This window comes from Chelonoidis abingdonii, chromosome 23 (genome assembly GCF_003597395.2).
Source record: "Chelonoidis abingdonii isolate Lonesome George chromosome 23, CheloAbing_2.0, whole genome shotgun sequence".
NCBI classification, from domain to species: Eukaryota; Metazoa; Chordata; order Testudines; family Testudinidae; genus Chelonoidis; species Chelonoidis abingdonii.
Window position 1 is genome coordinate 9,322,324 of NC_133791.1, and position 19,273 is coordinate 9,341,596.

Below are 19,273 nucleotides of genomic sequence, written 5' to 3' on the forward strand. Positions count from 1 at the left end.
CTGGATTCGCTCCCAAGTTCTTTTGGGCGTGGCTTATGGTAGCCCGAACCCCAGAGTGCGGGTTAAGCTGCAGCACGCCTGGCCCCCAGGAAACGTTTGGAGCTAATGGGAATGGAAGGAGTTGGTGGGAACCGGGCGTCTGACCGCCATCTTTCTGCCTCCCCCTTGTAGCTCCTGTCTTGTTTAACGGAAGCTTCTGTTGGAGCTGCTGTGCTTCATCACATCAATGCCATAGTACCTTATTTCTTGTCGTTCCCAAAGCAGTGTCGCATGCTGCTCAAGGTAAGGCGCAGAATCATGGAAGCTTAATTTAGAGAGAAGTGAGACCTCTGTGTGCATCTCAGGTGGTATTGGCCATATGGGGTTGGAGACCCTGCCAGAACAGTGTCTGGGGCCCTGAGCTCAGTTTCCTGTTGCTTTCCTGGGCCGTTCTTCCGTTAAGCACCCAGGCCTCCATTTGTCATCGTTGGGTGCCAGCCATCACCCTTCCGCCGAGTTCAGCGGGGGCTTGGATCCGTCTGCATGTGGCCATGAATCCCCACAGCATGTCATGTGGGAGCGGTACCTGTTCCGGAGAGACGTGGGGATGTTACAGTGAAGCAGTTTTCCTAATCGCCTCAAGAGTAATTGGTGTCTGTGTATGTGCGATAGCGTTTTCCTCTGGAGGTTTGGGGGTGGAATATTTGTGCAGTGACTTAGTCACAATTGCTGAGTGTGAGACACACAAAGCGGGAGGAGTGGTGGCGTGTGGGCAAAAGGGCAACGGGAGCGTTAAATCAGAGAGGTGTGACTGTGCGGCAGGCGAGCTGAGCTGGAGACACATATGGCCAGTGATGTCTGGTGCTGCATGCTGAGATAAGGGTAATTTAAATTGCTTGTTTCAAGGCCTCTCGCACTGTCAGGGAGGAATTTTCTGTTCTGCACAATTGATCAGGTTCTGCAGGGGAATTTTTGCTTCTCTGAGCTGCTGTGAGAGACGGGATACTTACAATTATGTGTGTTCTGGAGGCCTCAACCATGATCACATGTACCAGATGGTTAATTAGAGAGAATCCCTGCCCCAAAGAGCTTGCAATCAAACTAAACTAGATCATTTCCATTTGACAAATGGGGAGCACAGATTCCAAGATTAAATGACTTGCCCCAGGGAGTCTGGTAGAGACAGGAATTGAGTTCAGGTCTCTTGAGTTCTAGTCCAGTGCCGTTAGCCACAGCCTGCATCTCAGTACTGGACCTTGAAAAGCCAGTGATCTGAGGTGGTACAGCAAAATCCTGTCTCATAAGCCTCTGTATTGTGTGTTGGGCACCTGTCTATTCGTTAAGGCCAGGGAAGGGATTGAGAAGTAAGTATTCGGAGAGCATTTGCTTTCCAGGAACCGTAGTCTGGTTGGCTCTGGCCTTGTGTTGGGTGTGCTTTGTATAAAGTGATACGACAAGCAGATGACTTCCTTCTGATGGGGTTGGCAGAGTGCTGTGCAACACAGAGAGCTGCTTGTAGCTAGAAGAGAGGCTCTTAGCTTGGTCAGGAAACGCCTGGGGGGAAGTTGAGTTAAACTTCAAATGTAGGTGCCTAATCTAGGCGTTGAAGTCCACGTGAAGGCCCCCACGTCTGATGGCCTGACTTTCAGTGGTGCTGAGCACGTTAGCAGACAGGTGTGTGTGATGATGTTGATCCTGGCGCGTAACGTGGAGGTGGCTTACGGCCAGGCTGTGGGGATGGGATGGCTGCAAGTGCTGAGCTGACTGCTGTACAACCTGCCCGTCCCCTCTGTCTCTCTGAAACGAAGAGTCAGGGAAAGCTCTGGCCTCTTTGTTGATGGGATGGGATCCTGTCCTTTTGCTTACCTGGGCCTCTCTCCATCCTTTCCTCTTTAGCAAGCCATCCGTCTGTGGAGCACGGGCGAAGAAACGGTGAGAGTGCTGGCCTTCCTGGTACTGAACAAGATCTGCCGCCATAAAAAGGAGCTGTACTTGAACCCCATGCTCAAGGTAATGTCGGGGTGTGCTCTGATAATATAACAGTAATACGTACCTGTTAACATCTGCAGATCTCTGTGTGCTTTGCAAAGGAGGCCAGGCGCATTATTTCCATTTTGCAAATGGGAAACTGAGGCACTGGGCGGTAAAGTGAGTTGCCTAAGGTCACCCAGCAGGCCAGTGGCAGAGCTGAGAGTAGAAGCCAGGTCTCCTAAGTCCCAGCCCAGTGCACCGTCTGGTAAGCCATGTGGCCTACCTCTGTGTGCTGGGGCTATGCTGCTGCTCTGTCTCCGAGGGCATGTAGACACACAGACATGCAAGTGTCTTAGGGCGTGGGTGGCAATGTAGGTGCTGAGCAGAGGCTGTGGATGACATGTGCAGCTGCCTGCAGTCGGAAAACACTCTGCGCCCCCGGCAGCTGTGTGTGACGGTCACGAGGCCATTGACCAACTGAGTGAAGAGAGTTTGGTTTCCGCCAAACGTCCACGTCGCACAAAGCACCCCCCACAGCTGACACTGTCCTTTTGTGCTGGGGAGACCCCAGTGTGAGGTTCCCTCTCACCTGAACGGGTCAGGCATGAGGCTCGCTGGCAGGGGCACCATGAGGAGGCTTGCTCTGCCTATGGCGCGGCTAAGCAGAGGGCTTCAGTTGCCACAGCGCTCAGTTTGGCCCCTGTCTCGAGCACGGAGGTGGTGGAAGCCAGGTGGTGCCGGGTTGTTGGCTGAGGGTTGTTGGAGGGCGCTCCTTCCCTGCCCGGATTTTCATTCTGACTCCTCGGTTCGTGCTTTGCCTCTTCCTGCAGCAAATGTACATCTCCTACGTGAAGAACTCCAGGTTCACCTCCCCCAACGTCCTCCCTTTGATCAACTTCATGCAGCGCACCCTGACAGAGATGTACGCCCTGGACACTCAGGTGTCTTACCAGCATGCCTTCATCTACATTCGCCAGCTCGCCATTCACCTGCGCAGTGCCATGACCCTGAAGAAGAAGGTAGGTTCCAAACCCCAGCTTGGGGAACGAAGTCCATGTGGGGAGCTTTGCAAGCTGATGTTACATAACCCTGATGTCGGCTTAACTCAGATTGATGTGTGGCCTTGTGCATGGTGAAACGGGGGGGAAAAATCCCGATCCCTGTTTCAGTGCTGCTGGTCGCGACAGTCTGGAGACGTGGTCAGTGAAGGGAGCGGATTGTCCTGTTGGAGCATTGTGGCTAAAATGCCTGTTCACCCTGGAGCCTCAAGCTTGACCCTGAGCAAGGGCATCTCGTTTTTTTAGGCAAGCTGTGCTCCAGGCCCGGCACCAGGAAGTGGGTGGAACGCTGTGTAGATGAGACCTTTAAAACGAGGGTCAGTCTGCTCAGCATAGAGCTTTAAAGTAGGAGTTTGCCCCAGCATCCTTGGCTAATACCTCTTCCCACTCGGTACGCCCCACTCCAGACTGCTGGGAAGTTGTGCACCTGCCTAGCCTGTTCCAGCCCAGTCCAGCAAGATGTGACTTGCCCGTGTGTGTTTTGCGAAGTGCTTCAGTCTCTTTGGGGTTGAATGGCATTGTGTAAATGGAGACAGGATCTCGATTCTCTCTCTGAGAGAGACTGCCTACTGGCACTGGGGAAGCTTGGAGTTCGTAGGGGGTGGGTGGATGATTTACTTTGTGATCTGGTGTCACTCCCAGGAAATGCCTTCCCTGGAGCCTCTGATGCGGTATTTGGGAGAGCCCATAGGTGCTGGAACTAGGGGTGGAGGGGGTGCTACTGCACCCCCTAGCTTGAAATGATTTCCATTATATACAAGATTTACAGTTTGAGGCAATGGCTCAGCACCTCCACTATACAAATTATTCCAGCACCCCTGGGAGAGCACTGACTGGTGCGTGTTGGGGACCCCACTGGAGTACATGGAGGAAGTCAGCTGGCACGTGGGGGGACATCTTTGGAGAATTCAGGGGAAGGTAGGGCCGGTGGGATTTCGGTAGCATTGGGCTTGGTAGGCACATGTTCCACGAAACAGGCAGACAAGTCAAAAGGGGACCAGCCTGTTTTGTGATGCACTAAGGAGCCAGCTGGTGGCTGTTCTGCCAAAGGAAAGAGAGACCCGGAGTTCTGCCAGCTGCTCATGGGAGGATAAATGCTTCCGACTGTGTCGCTGTTTGGGTTTTGTAGCAAGGAGGTGGAGAGCAAATACTGGCAAGGTAGTTCTCTCTTCCCAAGCTATGTAGATCCTGGCAGATGTTCTCTGTCTCTCACCCTGGGCATCTCTCTCCTTCACCCTCCCATATATGTGAAATTTAACATTTTGGGTGCTTAGCAAAACCCAGAGCAAAGAAGATTATAAACCACCCATTATTTGTGGCTCTTTCCAACTGCGGTGTCTGCCTGGCGCGTCTCCCCATCAGCCCGTGTCACCTGCCCAGGCCGTTTCTGATGTTTCATTGAGGCAAGCAGCTAAGTCCCTCTGAAGCAGGCCTGATTTGGGCCATGTCCAGTCTGACTTGCCTATGCTGTCAGGTTGCTAATCCCATCCTTACTGGGGTTTGAGAAAACAAACCCTTGCGGATTGGTAGTTCGGTTGCTCCCATGCAATACAGGATTGGTTACCATTAAATCTCCTAGATGCTCAGACACAGGGATAAACCCAGCCGAGATAAGCAAGGTCTGGGCCTGTGCATATGGCCCTAATTGGATTGTATTGGCTTCCTACACCTTCAGCCCTGGACCAGACAGTCCCCAAATCCAGCTGGTTTCCCAGTAGGGGTTTGAAAGCGGGGATGGAGGGAGAGATTAAATTACAGCGGCACGACCGATATGCCCAAATCCCAACAACAAGTCAATTAGTGTGAAATGAGCACCGAGCGCTTACAGAAGCCATCGGCTGACCTTAACGCATAGATGGGAGTGCGACCCAACTGAAGGGGGAATGTTTACCTAAGCCCTACCATAAGGTGCTGGGCTTGTGTGTAATTCAGGCATGCTGCAAGCAGGCAGTCCACTGTCCGCTCCATGCACACCCTGCTCAAGCACACGTAAGAGGAGCTGAGCCGTAGTCATCGGAGTTTGGCCCCGTTAGCTGGCAAATGAACAAAACTCATTTGGTGAGAAGAATTTGGAGCCAAAGGCCCCTCACTAGGAGCAGCTGTGGAAGCTGCCAGCAGCTGGGATTTTTTTCCAAACTCTGAGCTTCTTGGGTCTGCAGCCTCTGGCTGAGAAGTCCCCCGAGAACTGGCGTCCTCATGGACTTTATCTGGTTCTTCTGGCTGGGTGGGATATACCGGCTGGGAATAGCTCTTTCATGGAGGGTTTTTATTTTTCCTGGTGTTCCGGGCTGCTCAGAACCAGGCAGGGAGGGGAGGCACTTCCCAAGTTTATTTTGAAACTAGAAAAGACACCTGACTCTTGGGCAGAGAGTTGGGCTGGTCTTTGCAATACCACTTGGGCAGGCTGAGCCAGCCTGGGTGATCTGGGACTGCAGCGACACTGCATGTATTAATTAGCCAACTGGCCTCTTGTGGTGGTCTGTCTAGTAACTAGGAAGGTGGAGCTTGGGAGATATGCAGGCTGGACCTAGAAATAGAGTTGAAAGCTCGCTCTTGGCCCTGCTTTTTTGTGTTTCCCTCGGCTCTGTAAGAGGAACCCGCTATTGTGTTGTCCCCTTGTAATTGGGTCTGTAAACTCGTGGGAGGTGGGTGTGCTGGACAGACTGGTTATGGTGGCGTGAAGCTCTCTTTGATAGTGAGTGCACATCGGCATGTCTTCAAAATAAATAGCAGTAACGCTCCCTGGGGCTCTAAAGTGCTGCCCGTCCTTGTGGTGTCTGAGCGATGGAGGTTCTGTTTTAATGTGATTGAAGGAAGAATCAGAGCCCCCTAGTGGCAGCAGCTGGGCCCTGTGTCCTGCTTTGCCTGGGGAAATGAGATCATATTGGTTCTGCAGGTCACTTTGTACGGGCGGTGGGTTCAGCGGGAACCTTAGAGGACAGTTGCTGGGGGAAGCTGGTTCTGCCCTGTACCTTTTTAGAGGTTCATTTTTCTTCCCTCCAGTGTGCATGGACCAGGAAGGGAGTCAGCTCAGTTGTAGAAGAAGGATCTCCCCGCCTGGCTGCCCATGGGAGATCAGGGTTTGTCCCTGTTAGCCCGTGGACGGGAAAGGCCCATATGCAGCAGCCCTGCCCCTCCGGATGCTGTGGGCTGAGATGTTAAGGAGACAGAGCTCCACTTGTGAAGCATCGCTGCAGATAAATGACATGAGGAACAGCACACCTAGGGCAGTACTTAGCATTTCCAAAGTATCATGCAAACCTCTAACCACCCTGTCCTCCTGAATCTGGATTAGTGCCTTAACAGCATAGCCCCCCATCTTCCCAGTGTAAAGTAACTAGTCGCGGCCAGAACCAGGGTTAGAATGCAAGAGTCCCTGGTTCCCGGTTGTGCGCTCCTTCCACTAAACCCCACTGCCTCTAGAATACAAAGTTACTACAGAAAGTAGATTCAACTCCTGTCTCAGCCATTCCTTTTCCAAGTGTGTGTGCCTTTTTTTTTTTCTGTAGGAGAACTACCAGTCTGTTTACAACTGGCAGTACATCCACTGCCTGTACTTCTGGTGTCGGGTCCTGAGCACCATCTACCCCAGCGAGATCATGGAGCCGTTAATTTACCCTCTGACCCAGGTCATCATTGGCTGCATTAAGTAAGTAGGCATGGATAGTTATCCCCCTACCCTTATAAAACACTTGGCTCTGGTTTCCCATCTGACAGATGTGGGCCATATAGTCACATAGGGGATGGGCAGGAGGGTGTAAATAGATTTTAACCCTTTGCTGTAGGGGACTGGCCTGTTGCATACTGGAGGGCTGCTCTCGTGAGCTGTGATTTATAGAAATCACTTGCTGCCATGTTGCTTGAACTTACTATGAGGCTTTATCAAGCTACTTTTATGTCCATTAACTGAGATCATTGGTACAACCACATCTGTGGCCAAGTGGCTAAAGCACTGTCCTGGGACTCAGGAGACCAGAGTTCTGTTCTGGGCTCAGCCACTGGTTTGCTGGGGGATCTTGGGTAAGTCACTTCACTGCTCTCTGCCTTGGTTTCCCCATCTGTAAAATGGGCATAATAATTCTTCCTTTGTAAAGCATTTTGAGATCGTCTGATGCAAAGTGCTATCTATGAGCTAGGTATTATTGTTAGTATTATTTATTAGGTTAGCAAGCAGCTTCAGGACAGGGGGCAGGGGAAGGTGACATGTAGCAGACAGGGAGGATTGGGTGGCCTCAGTATTAGAGGCACTTTTTGGACCTGTTTACCAGAAGCACTTGCACAGTCGCTTCTCCGCTAGCAGTTGACATTTAAAAAGCCTCCAGAGAAATGCAGCCACTTTGCTTTCAGAAGTACCCACGCACCTCTGCTGAGCCAGGCCTGGCCTGTGCTTGGCCTTAGCGCCAATCCAACAACCATCAGAACAGCTCTGCAAACACTTCACTGCTGGCAAGGAAACCTGTGATTTGCAGTGGCAGAGCCAGGGGGAGCATCTCACCTTGGGGTTCACATTGGGGCACCTGTGGTCATAGCGGAATCCCAAGCCGTGACAGCGAACAGAACAGCTGGTACCAGCACCTCTGCACTTCCCACCGAGTGCCTGTGTTCGTAGACCTGTTGTGATTTCTCATTGGAAAAGAAACCAAAGCAGCCCAGTCCCTTATTGAAATGAGTAACCTGGGCCTTAGTCCAGCCTGCGTCTTTTTAACCTGAGCAGGGAGTGAGTAGGAGTTTGGCTCCATCCTGTTCTTTGTAATGGGCTAGCCTGCGACCTGGAGCTTCGTGAGCCCCTTTCACTTCTGGAACTTACCTTTGCCTCTTCTCTTGTAAAACGATCCCCATACTACAGCAGGCTCTTGTATGGATAGTCCTTACCCTCCCCCAGCCCCCCACGCGCAATATGGGCAAAGTAGCCTAGTGGATAGAGCGTTGGACCAGGGCTCAGAAGACCTGGGTTCTGTTCCTGGCTCTGCAACTTCCCTGCTGGGTGAGCTTGGGCAAATTGCTTCCCCTCACTGTGCCAGATGGGGATCATGATACTGACCGTATGTGTCAAGTGCTCTGAGATGCACTGATGAAAAGCACAGTATAAGAGCTGGGAGGTATTGCTGCTGCTGCTGGTCTGTACTGTGGCATGTGTCTCTGGCAACCTGGAGCCCAATTCTGTAAGATCTCCTATGCCGTTTGTGAGGTGCGCAGCACCTTCCGCTACCATTGAAACCACTTGGCAAGCTGAGGCTCCACCTAGAGGACCAGCCTGCTAGACTGCGTTCCCTAACCCAAGCTCCCCACACCTCTTGCACTGCAGCAGCAGCTAACAATTGCAAGTCCCAGCTCTGTGCCCAATCTTGCTGGATCAGCAGAGATGCTTGTAGACAGGAAATTGAGGTAATTGAAATGGAGCTAGCTTGGTTTCTCCCTGCATCAGAGCCTCGGCAGGAAGGTGGAAGCAATGTTTGCTAAATAGTAGCTAGCAAAATGGATGGGGAAAGTTATTCTCTTGTCCAGCTTCTCGGAGAGGGCTGTAGACAGTGGAGGGTAATGAGAATTGCATTTTCCCAGCATTGTGTTGTGTTTATGTTCGTACTTTTTCATACACCCCAGACACGCTGCAAAGCAGTGTTAGTGCAGAGACTTCAGAAGCAGAAGAGAAAGTGCTTACGGGCTTACAGCAGCTCACACAGGGTCGGGCATTAGAGCCATTTTCTAGGAGAAGAGGGCATTGTGTGGTGGCGGGAACAGCTGATGTCTTTAATTTCCACCAGGGCAGATGGGCTCTTGGTGTCGTGCCTTATCCGAAGGGTTCCTTTTTGAACAACATAATGTCCCCTTAATAGCATCAACGCTAGGTACGTGCTGAAGTCCTGCTATGGGACGTAAGCCCTGGCTGCTGCTGCCTCTCTAAGGATAATGTCTAGACCCCGGCACTGCAGCTGTGCTGTTCCCTTCATTGAGGGAGAAGCCCGATAGAAGTCAGTGGGAGTCATTCCATCGGCTTCTATGGGCGCTGATTGGATCAGGACCATAAATTCTATGTTGTGGTCACATCATCCACTGCTGAAATGCAGCCACTTCTGGGGTCGAACCCAGCAGCAGCATGAGAGCGCACAGCCACTTCAAACAGGACACGGAGAACACAGCCAACCCCTTGATGAGCCTGTTCCTTAGAACCACAGAGTTAGAAGGGACCGCAAGGGTCAGCTAGTCTAACCCCCTACCCAGATGCAGGATTTGTTGTGTCTAAACCATCCAAGACCGATGGCTCTCCAGCCTCCTCTTGAATCTGAAACTCTTCTTATCCAGGCCCTGATTCTCTAGAGGTATTGGATAAGCCATTTTGGGTGATCCCTTTCTTAGTACTGTTGAAAGGACAGTGGACTTGGAGGCAGCATAGTCTAATGACAAGGGTTAACCGTGGTGTCTGGGTCTGATTGCAGTGCTGCCCCCTTTTCATGTGTAAAGAGAGACCTGGGACCCTCGGGGTGCGTGAGAAGATAAGACCTCATTTTTCTCTCTGCAGAAGTGTTCCGCCAGGAGCACAGCGGCCCTTAGCTTGGGCAGTGGCACTTTTTTTTTTTTATTGACTTGAAGGAAAGATTGTCACTGACAGCCCTTCCCACAACACTGTGCCTGCATCCGCTTACTGGCCCAGGCCAGTCTAGCAGAGCTTATCGACCCTGATGCCTCGTGGCCTTGTTTCACTGAGAACTGTGTCCCACAAGTCAGCTTGTAGACAAAAATCCAGTGCGGGAAATAAACACGTTAAAAACAATGCAGTGCCTGGGAGGGCTCGTGTGGAAATGCAGACGCGCTCTCGGCTATACCATTACAGAAATAAGCTTCTAGCACCCCTGCAGAAAGGGAGAAGGTGAATTGAGAGCCACGGGGTTTCAATACCCTGGTGTGGGGCCTTCTTGTTCTGATTGTCTGCGTGTAGTTTGCTTGTGCGTCTTGAGGTGCAAACAGCCTCTTATTTATTTGCACACCTTGTCCCGGGCAGAGCAGCCATAGCAGGAGGCAGCGTTGTTATGGCACTGGGTTTTTATTCCCAAAGGTGATATATCTCTTTTTATTTCCCTGGAGAAGAGAGAGCTATCCATGCGCAAACACCTGAATGGATCCGTTCATTACTGCATCTCAGAGCTCAGCTGCTGTCATAGGGGGATTGAAGCCTTGTTGACTTAGGAGCTTCTCAGTGCAATTAGCCTCTGATCTTTTTTTTTTATTTGCATGCCAACGAGAAACCCGGTTGTGTGATGGGAGAACTTGGGGTGCATGGTGATTATTTGCCTACTTCCAGCAGACAGGCATAACGGGCCAAATTCAACCCTGATGCAACTCTGCTGACATCAGAGGAATCACACCAGCGATAGATTTGCCCCACTGCTTTTTGCAGTTCATCTGGGGATCTCTCTTAAATCTGAGCATCTGTGAGTTCAGCAAGGTGGGGTAATCAGTTGACATTATTATTATTATGAAGTAGTGGAGACTGCAGGGCCCAAATGAGATCAAGGCCCAGTTGTGCAGGGCACTGTACAGATATAAAATAGGAAATGGTTCCTGCCCTAAAGAGCTTACAGGGTAACCAGACAAGACAGACCCAGGGTGGGAGGAAGGAAGGATTGCCCTCCCCACAGAGAGATAGAATCATAGATTATCAGGGTTGGAAGGGACCTCAGGAGGTATCTAGTCCACCCCCCTGCTCAAAGCAGGACCAATCCCCAGATAGATTTTTACCCCAGTTCCCTAAATGCCCCCCTCAAGGGTCGAAAAGATGGAGTCACTGGCCTAAGGTCACACTGGGAATCAGTGGCAGAGTCATGAATCAAACCCAGATTCAACTACAGATAAGGTACATCTACCCTGGATGATGCTTTCAGCAGCCTATAGACCACGTACGTGCATAGCCCAGCCTCCATGGGTATAAATCTCAGGGTAGCTGGTGAAGCATGGCTTAGACGTGGGTGTGGGTATGAATGCGAGTACATAACCTACTCACCTAAGCCACACTTCCCCGTCTACACTGCTCTTAGCAGCATTATGTGCTGCCATTGGAGCCTTCCCCAGCCCCAGGGAAAGACTCCAGTAGCAGGGAAGGAGCCTTTCCCTGTTACCTCCCCTCTGCCAGAGCCTTTCACTTGCGCTACACTTTGCTGTGTGGATGCAACCTGCTACATGCTCTCTACGTGTGGCCGACGCTGGTTAGCGCTGTTGTAGCTGTAGGTATGTACTTTCCTAACTCTGCCATCTTGAGTGACTTCACTGTCGATATTTGGATTCTGTGGGTATTTGACAGCATCTGGGCTTGAAGAAGTGTGACTTTTTTTTTTTTCCTGCTGAGAGCTTGACGCCATCTCCCTCTCCTACCCTCCCAGTTTGGGAAGGAAAAATGTACTATGTGCTTTGAAACTGCTGGCAATCATGGCCAGGTGATGACTTTCTGAAACTGGTGATCTCTGAAATCCTGTGAGCGCTGTAACCAGATTCTCAGCTCTCCAATGCCATCCAGCTGGTCTCAGAGCTCCCAGGGGTGATGAAGATAAACAGGTTTAAATAATTGTCAGGATTCTCTTTACCTTCCCCTCCCACTCCCCCGCCATCACCCCCAAGTGTCCCATTGCTGTTGCAGTGTTTTAATTGTCCTGCAGACAAGCCTAGGCAGTTTTCCACCTGTCTGAGCAGATAAATCCGCTGTCTAGGGCCATAGAAAGGTGAATTTGAAAAGTCCCGGGGAGAGCGGCAAACAGAATTTACCGGCAGGTGTGACGTGCAGAGCCTCCTGGCGCATTGTGCAGCAAGCACATAACGAGAGCAATGAGGGTTTGTGACTGCATCCGGAAATGGGCTTTGATGGGGGAGAGCTGGGAACAGATCCTGCGTTTGCTCCCTTGGTGAGCAAATCAGTGGTACATCCAGGCCGGGGTGTAAGGGAGGATGGATGCAGTCAGCAAACCTGCGTGAAAGAGAGAATGCAGTGTGGTAAATCATGGGGTCTCATTCCTTAGCCCCCCTGCTGCCAGACTCAATCCTGCAATTCCAGCTGCTGGGCAGAGGGCTTCTCCGGGGCCCCGGGTTGTGGCTGCCTTTTTGGAACAGCAGTAGCAGCGCAGAAATGAAACCCAAGGATCCGTCGGGACCGCAGCAGGGGGTACCAGTGAGAAGTGCTTAAGAATCATAGAATATCAGGGTTGGAAGGGGCCTCAGGAGGTCATCTAGTCCAACCCCCTGCTCAAAGCAGGGCCAATCCCTAGACAGATTTTTGCCCCAGATCCCTAAGTGGCCCCCTCAAGGACTGAACTCACGACCCTGGGTTTAGCAGGCCAATGCTCAAACCACTGAGCTATCCCAAGGGCCTGCGAAACATTTAGGAGGGACCAGGCTCCCGCATGCTTCTCTGTCTGCCCTCCCACCCCCTTCCTTATGGGTAACACACATGCTGGTTGGATTCCCACGAGGGCTGTTGGGTTATTTCTCCGCATTGTAACTTGCCGTAGGCATCTTCAATCAGCATCAGCATCTCAATCAGTGGAGAGATGCAGCTTCTCAACGTTGTATGTTTAGGGGTAGGGGCTCTCCAGGGAGTAGGGGAGGGGAACGATGCAGTCCATTTAGCTTTCGCAGGGTTTTGTATCTTTTACTCTCTCTCAAATGTAGGGCCAGATCCTCAGCTGGCATAAGCTCATTTGGTGGCACTTTGACGCATTGCATCAGCTGAGGATCTGGCCTTAGGGTCTTTAAAAGAAGAGGATTGATTACACCTGTTCCCCTTTCCTTACACACTTGCTCCCAGGAGCATGAAGTCGTGCTGGGGGGAGTGCACAGAGGAAAGCGTGAAGTTACGTTCGCCCACATGCTCATCAGCTCCTTGGAGTGGTGTTATTTTTAAAGCCGTTGTACTGCAAGGAAAGCAGTTCCGTTATTGCCCATTTCTCCATCCCTGGCTCTTTAGCGAATAAAACCTGGTCTTGTGGGGAAATGACACCCTGTCAGCCTGACGTTCTTCTGGGGAGGGTCAGTCTGTCAAGTTCGAGCCGCATTAAACCGTGCTCAGCCTGAGGGAAAGAAGGCTGCCCAGAACACTGGTGATGGCTTAGATACACCTGAGCTGGTCCCTGTGCCACCTGGGTGCAGCGGCTGAGCTAGCGCAGAGTGGAGTTTAACGTGTTCGAAGGGCCATGATATACCCCCCAGAGTGGGAGCCACTAGCGTCTGGGATGGATAGAGCGACAAAGAGTCCTGTGGCAGCTTATAGACTGACAGACGTAATGGAGCATAAGCTTTCGTGGGTGAATACCCACTTTGTCAGAGGAATGGGATATTCGCTCGCGAAAACTTATACTCAAATACGTCTGTTAGTCTATAAGGTGCCACAGGACTTTGTCGCTTTTTACAGATCAAGACTAACATGACTACCCCTCTGATACTGGGATGGATAAGTATCTCGTGGCTATGAGCAGGCGTCCTTGCAGGAGGCAGGGAGTACGCTGTCCGTCTTCACTCTGGTATTATTCTGTGTTTGTTGTACTCAGCGTTGGGGGATTCGTGCTGCACCTCTCCTGGAACCTTAAATATGTTCTGATCTTGGTTCGGCTGGTTCTCCATGAGCGTATCTTGAAACTAGTGTAGCACAGGAGGAAATAAAATAATACCAAAAACGTGGAGAAAATAATTTCCTCCTGTTGTTTTTTTCTTTTCCTTCTACCAGAAGGTGGCGCTTTCTTCCTGCAAAAGTGCTGGTGGACAGAGACAAATGGTGGGGGGCGGCGGGGGGACCAGTCGGTGTGCAGTTCCTTCCGCTACACCACCTCATTACGGGAGGAGACTGGGGAGAAATTACCATCCATCGAAGCCTTATTGCTCCAGGCGGGGACCAAGGCAGAATTTAAAATGTGCTTAAACAAGATAACTAGTAGCAGACGGCTGCCTGCTAACATCAGAATTAGCTCCCTCATTTTCTTATTCCCTCTCCCAACCCCGCCAGCCGCTCTCCAGTGTATAAAACACATTAAAAATGTATTTAGAAGGATGCACTGGAGAAATAGACCCAGAGTGGCTTGAACTTACACGTGATCGGGAGCAGATGGGATCCAGCGCAGGGAAAGCGGAGGGTTGGACGGGGAGAGGCGAAGCCGGCCCAGCTGCAAGGGGGGAGAGGACCTGGTCTGCTAGGGGTGTCCTATGGGATTGCCTACATCGCTTCTGCAAATAAAGAGCAAAAAGGGCGTAGTGGGTCTCGCTGGGCTGGGGATCTCCAGACACTGGAACGCAGGGAGAAGTTTGCTCCACTGGAGCTTCTCCGATTCCTTCTGCTGTCTCAGGTGCCTCTTTCTGCCCTCCCCCCTCTGCCCCAGTCATTTTTGGGGTGCCCCCCCCATTTGTGTGCAGCTTTCAGCTTACCCTAGGACTGCCCAGTGCTACCTGCTTTGGGGCCCTTCCAGCACATTGAATAAATGCCAAACTCCACCAGGCTGTGCGTGTTAGAGGGCAGGAGCGCCCCCTTCCATGGAGATAGCCTGGCATCTCGTGAATAGCCTGCCAATTGGCTGGGCTTAGACGGACGTTGGAGGTGGCTTCCTGCAGCCTCCCCCGTCAGGCAGATTGTGGCGACCCAGCAGTGTAACAGGAGTTGCAGCGAGTGAAAATAATCCTCATCAGGCTGTCAGTTTCCTGTTGTGCCACGCCCTGGGCCCTGGCTGCCCGGCAGAAGCTGGGCAGGCGTTCAGAGGTGGGGGAAGGTTAGGGAGCGCTCCCCTTCCCAATGGGAAGCATGAGCTGTAACCTCAGCAGCCTGAGCTAGATGCCTAGCTGGGCCTTCGAGGGAGTAGCCAGCCCTCCCCCACCTCAGTATAGTCTGGGGCCCTGCTGCGTTTCTCATTCCGCTTCCGTCCCAGCCATCGGGAGGTTAGGCTGATTGCTGCTCCGCGGAGCACTCTGAAATTAATGGCCTGGGTTTACAATAAATCTATACCTTTAACAGGTTTATCCCTCGATCAATTAATTCCTGAGGAAGGCTTTCGTCATCTCCAGCGGTGCCAGCATGCGGGTGCAAAGTAGATTTATTTCCATAATGGATCCAGTGATAATTATTTCACTATTTGGTGGAAGGGGGGGTGGAGGAAGGGAATGATTTATGTCACCCAGTGATGCAGATTCTCTCTGCTGTATTGCTCGAGGATCTTTCTTTTGGGGGTTCACTTCTCAGAAGCAAAGCTGTTCTCTGGGAACCACATTAAAAAGCACCTTTCTTAGCGTTAAGAGCATCAGTATTAGGTGCAGTTCATAGCAAGTGACTTTCTCCATGGGGCTGGTGGATCAGAGGCCTCAGCCTAGTGATGAAAGCAGAGGGGGGCCCAGAGTCGGTTTCTTTATTCCCAGCTCTGCCCCCCGTGCATGTTGCGGGCTGAATTGCACCTCTTCTCTGTGGCCCCACCTATAAAATGGGGCTGCTGAGGATCCTGAGATGAAGGTGCTGCATAAGCACTGATGAGTTATGAACTGAGATGGGCCAGAGAGAGATTGGGACATTACTTCTTAGTTCAGTTTCCTTAGCCACAAGCCCTGCGCTGCCTCTATTGAGGCAGCCAGGGCTGGGAAGACTAATTATAACCGTGGCTTTTGTGATTGTAAATTACGTGGCGTGCACTTACCAATGCCAGCCTCAGCCCTTGTTTCCCTAGAGGTGGTGGGAAGACTCTGTCCTGGAATAATAGTAGGTGATGGTAATAAGGGGGAATATTTCCCATAGTGCCCTGGTGGTCCATCGAGGAGCAGTATTGACTGGTTCTTAGCAGAGCCCTGAGTGTCCCTTTTCTACCTGTTCAGCTCTGGTTTGGTGGGCAGGAGGGAGAATGTTGCTCTTACGGGCGGCGGCAGCTGAAGAAGGTACATTGATAATGTGGGATTGCCTAGAACGGTGGCTTTCAACCCTTTTTCATGTGCAGACCCTAAAAAATTTCTAGTAACGGTGCGGACCCCTTTGGAAATCGTAGACATAGTCTGCAGACCCCCAGGGGTCCACAGACCACTGGTTGAAAACCACCAACCTAGAAGGAGGAAACTGAGGAGTTGGGATCCTGGTCACAAGAACTCAGGGTGTTCAAATGAGCGAGGAGCTGAAATCCTTGTTATCTGCTGGCATAGCTCATGATATCAGGTCTCCCTCTATGGGCCAGCCTGAGCAGCTTGAACAGCCTCCTACTCAGAGCAAAAACAATTTGCCTTTTCAGCTCACGAGGGAGAGGCCTGTGTCTTTAGCCCTGAGGAGTATAGATTTGATTCTGCAGCAACCTTCCCTCTGTCTCCTCTCCAGGTTGGTGCCCACGGCTCGTTTCTACCCCCTGAGGATGCACTGCATCAGGGCCCTCACGCTGCTCTCTGAGAACACCCGGACCTTCATCCCGGTTCTTCCCTTCATCCTGGAGGTAAATCAGTTCCTGTTCATCTAACAGCAACAAACAAAAGCTGTCTAAACACACACTCCCCCCGGCATCTGCAAACGGCTGCTAACGCTGCACGCTTCCTCAGCTCCTTGCAACCCTGGCAAGCAGCATCATACACCCTGGGTCCCATCGTTGATAAATAGGGTGGAGTTTTCACCATCTATGTGCAGCTTAGGGGGCTGCCTTGACTGTCAAGACCTGATGGGCACGAAGCATCTCTGTGACAGCTTCCAAATGGGAATGAACCCTTCCCCAGACGATGCAGAGTTGGGGATGCACTGTACTGTACAGCTTGCTGCTGCTCTGTGGGTAACACTGGGCCATCCTTGAGGAATTCTTATTGTTTCTCCCCTTTCCAGGGCATGCCCCAACCTCCAGCAAACTCTGCCTATTGTGTTTCTGAAAGGAATTATCTGTATTGAGGCTGCGGGTGTCCCATTGATAGATGATAAAACCAGAAAGGACCATTGTGATCATTTAGTCTGATCTCCTGCATAGCACCAGCCTGAACTAATTCCTGTTTGAAACTGCCAGTGGTGGAGAAATCCACCACAGTCCTTGGTAAATAGTTCCAATGGTTAATTGTAGCCTAGTTCCACTGTTATAGCCCGGCACTGGACTTGCATCATCTGGTCTGTCCAAGGTGCCCCATCCAGCATGTTAGGGATGTAACTTCACATTTGTCTCTTGCTCTTCGATCTGGGTTTCAGCTTTCCCAAAACGTGGGGTGGAAGGGTATATGAATTCAGGGGGTTGGCTTTTTCTTGGAGCCAGAGTTGGGGTTGAAAGGCCAGGAGCTTATTGGTGAAATCCAGTTGCGCTTTTTATATTAAGGACACATTTATGCACAGGCAGCAGAGAGACCTGTGGCACCTTATAGACTAACAGATGTATTGGTGCATGAGCTTTCATGAGTGAATAGCCACTTCGTCAGATGCATGCATAGCTTGCATAGCTTATAGTTGATTAATAGGTGTTTAACAGTTATAGGGTCCAGCAGATTAAGAGGTGGCTTATAACTACCTACAGCACCTTTGAGCGATGTGCTTATAACCATGTGTAACATATTCTACTTGTGCTGGCTGTGGGTTTGCAACACGTCACTTGCACATTCACCGTTTGTGAGCTATTTAGAAATGTGTAACCTTAACATTAAGGGTGATCATTAGGTCACTCCCCAGACACTTGGTGTGAACAATCACTTGTGTCAGTGATGTTCCGTCTAAAAGTTAATATGCAGAATTCTGCTTCCTTCACATGGTTTTTTTTTCTCAACTGGGCGTAGATATTGGCTTGTGACTAACCACGCTGGCTGCTAAATACCATTGGATGCATCACAGGATTGCAACTGCAATGACAATGCACCCAAACTAACTGAAGGGAGAACTTGAGTTTGGGTAACTCTCGCATCTGCATTTAAAGTAGCTACAAGAGGAGACGTCAGCTTTGGTCCCAGCTCTGGGCTGTTGTGCTCAGTGCCCTCTATGGACAAGAGAGCAGGTGGTGGCCTGGGGCCTTTGTGTTAAGGCAGTTGAAAGCAGCGGTTCCAACGGGAGGGGGAGGGGTGTCGGTCGATAGGCTCCTCTCTAGCTGTCTTTGGATGGGTGCTCTGTGTGTATGCTGGGGCAGGACTGTCAGCCCCGGAGACTGAAGGACACTGTCCACAGAATAGGCCCAACACGGGTAGTGTCAGGCCAAGCGTCTCCCATGTGCTGCCACAGCCTGGGGCTGCAGGGGCCACCTGGAGATGTGGGAGGGGGCTTTGCTGTCCATGGTGCAGAGAGGCCTTGGCATCTCCAGGCTGCTGCAAGGGGCCCAGATAGCACTAAGAAGTTATACGTCAAAAAAAGCCCGTTAGACCTAAAAGGCTGCTTAAAATAGCTGCCTGCAAGCGAAGTCTGTTCTTAGCTGCCCCCCTCTCTCCCCGGGTGTGGCGGGGCTGGCAAACGGTCAGTGCCTCAAACCATCCCTCGCCCTGTTCCTAGCAAAAAGCGCCCCCTCCCTTCCCGCAGACCTAACGAACCGGCCCCTCTTCCCCCAAGCCTGGCTGCGCTCTGCCGCTGTGGAAGAGTGAGCGAGTGGTGCTCCAGGGTGGGGTGAGAGCCCTGGCGGTCAGCGTGTGAGGAGGAAGAGGGAGAGGCTGGAGGAGGATGAGACTTTTCAAACAAACAAGCCCTGGACTCGTTGCTAATCGAGTTCTGTTGAAGCAAAGGCTCTTGCGGTTTCATGTTGTTGTAAACGTCCTTCGCAAACCACATCCTCTCAGCCGGTGGAAACCAGGGCCGTTTATAACTCTGCTCCGGCCCCCGCTTCCCTTGCCGCTCCCTGGCTCGGGTGGGCTGCTTGGTTCTTCGCCACTTTCCTTCCTCTTGCCGTCTGTTCTTTGGAGCTGCTGCCAGCCCGGTGGCGCAATAGGGGCATCTCCCCTCGGCGCTATGTGGTGGTTTTTGCTTTTCTTGGGCTCTGAGAGATAGTGACCCCCCCCACCCCGTGTCCTGTCTTCCTGTTCCCTCCCTCTTCCCCCCCCCACCAGCCGCCAACCACCACCACTTCGGTGGCAAGCTCTGTATCAGGCCCTAGCCAGACGTTACCGCACTGCACACTGAACTTCCTCCTGGCTTCCGCAAGCCTGCGACCGCATCCGATGCTGGTGTGTGTGTGTATGCATGCACTGCTCAGGCTCACCTCATCCAGGTGGCAGTGTTTAGTGGGGGGGTATTATCTGTGTGCTTATTCAAAATGCTGCCTTTCCCATGAAAATGTAAGGTGATTGAAATGCAGCAAACCTCTCTGATCTCCCAGCAGCCAGCCAACGCCCCGTAGCATTGA

The 19,273-nt window shown here is 51.6% G+C and overlaps 1 protein-coding gene across 3 annotated transcripts in view; it reads left to right on the plus strand.

Moving 5' to 3' along the window:
* NOC2L (NOC2 like nucleolar associated transcriptional repressor) overlaps window positions 1-19,273 on the plus strand; it is an 81,626-nt gene that overhangs the window by 12,975 nt on the left and 49,378 nt on the right. For all 3 annotated transcript variants that reach the window (XM_032779957.2, XM_032779959.2, XM_075060203.1), the window contains 5 exons: window positions 172-282; window positions 1,876-1,989; window positions 2,781-2,969; window positions 6,518-6,657; window positions 16,315-16,426. In XM_032779957.2, the coding sequence (XP_032635848.1) occupies window positions 172-282; window positions 1,876-1,989; window positions 2,781-2,969; window positions 6,518-6,657; window positions 16,315-16,426 (666 nt within the window). The remainder of the gene's footprint in view (window positions 1-171; window positions 283-1,875; window positions 1,990-2,780; window positions 2,970-6,517; window positions 6,658-16,314; window positions 16,427-19,273) is intronic.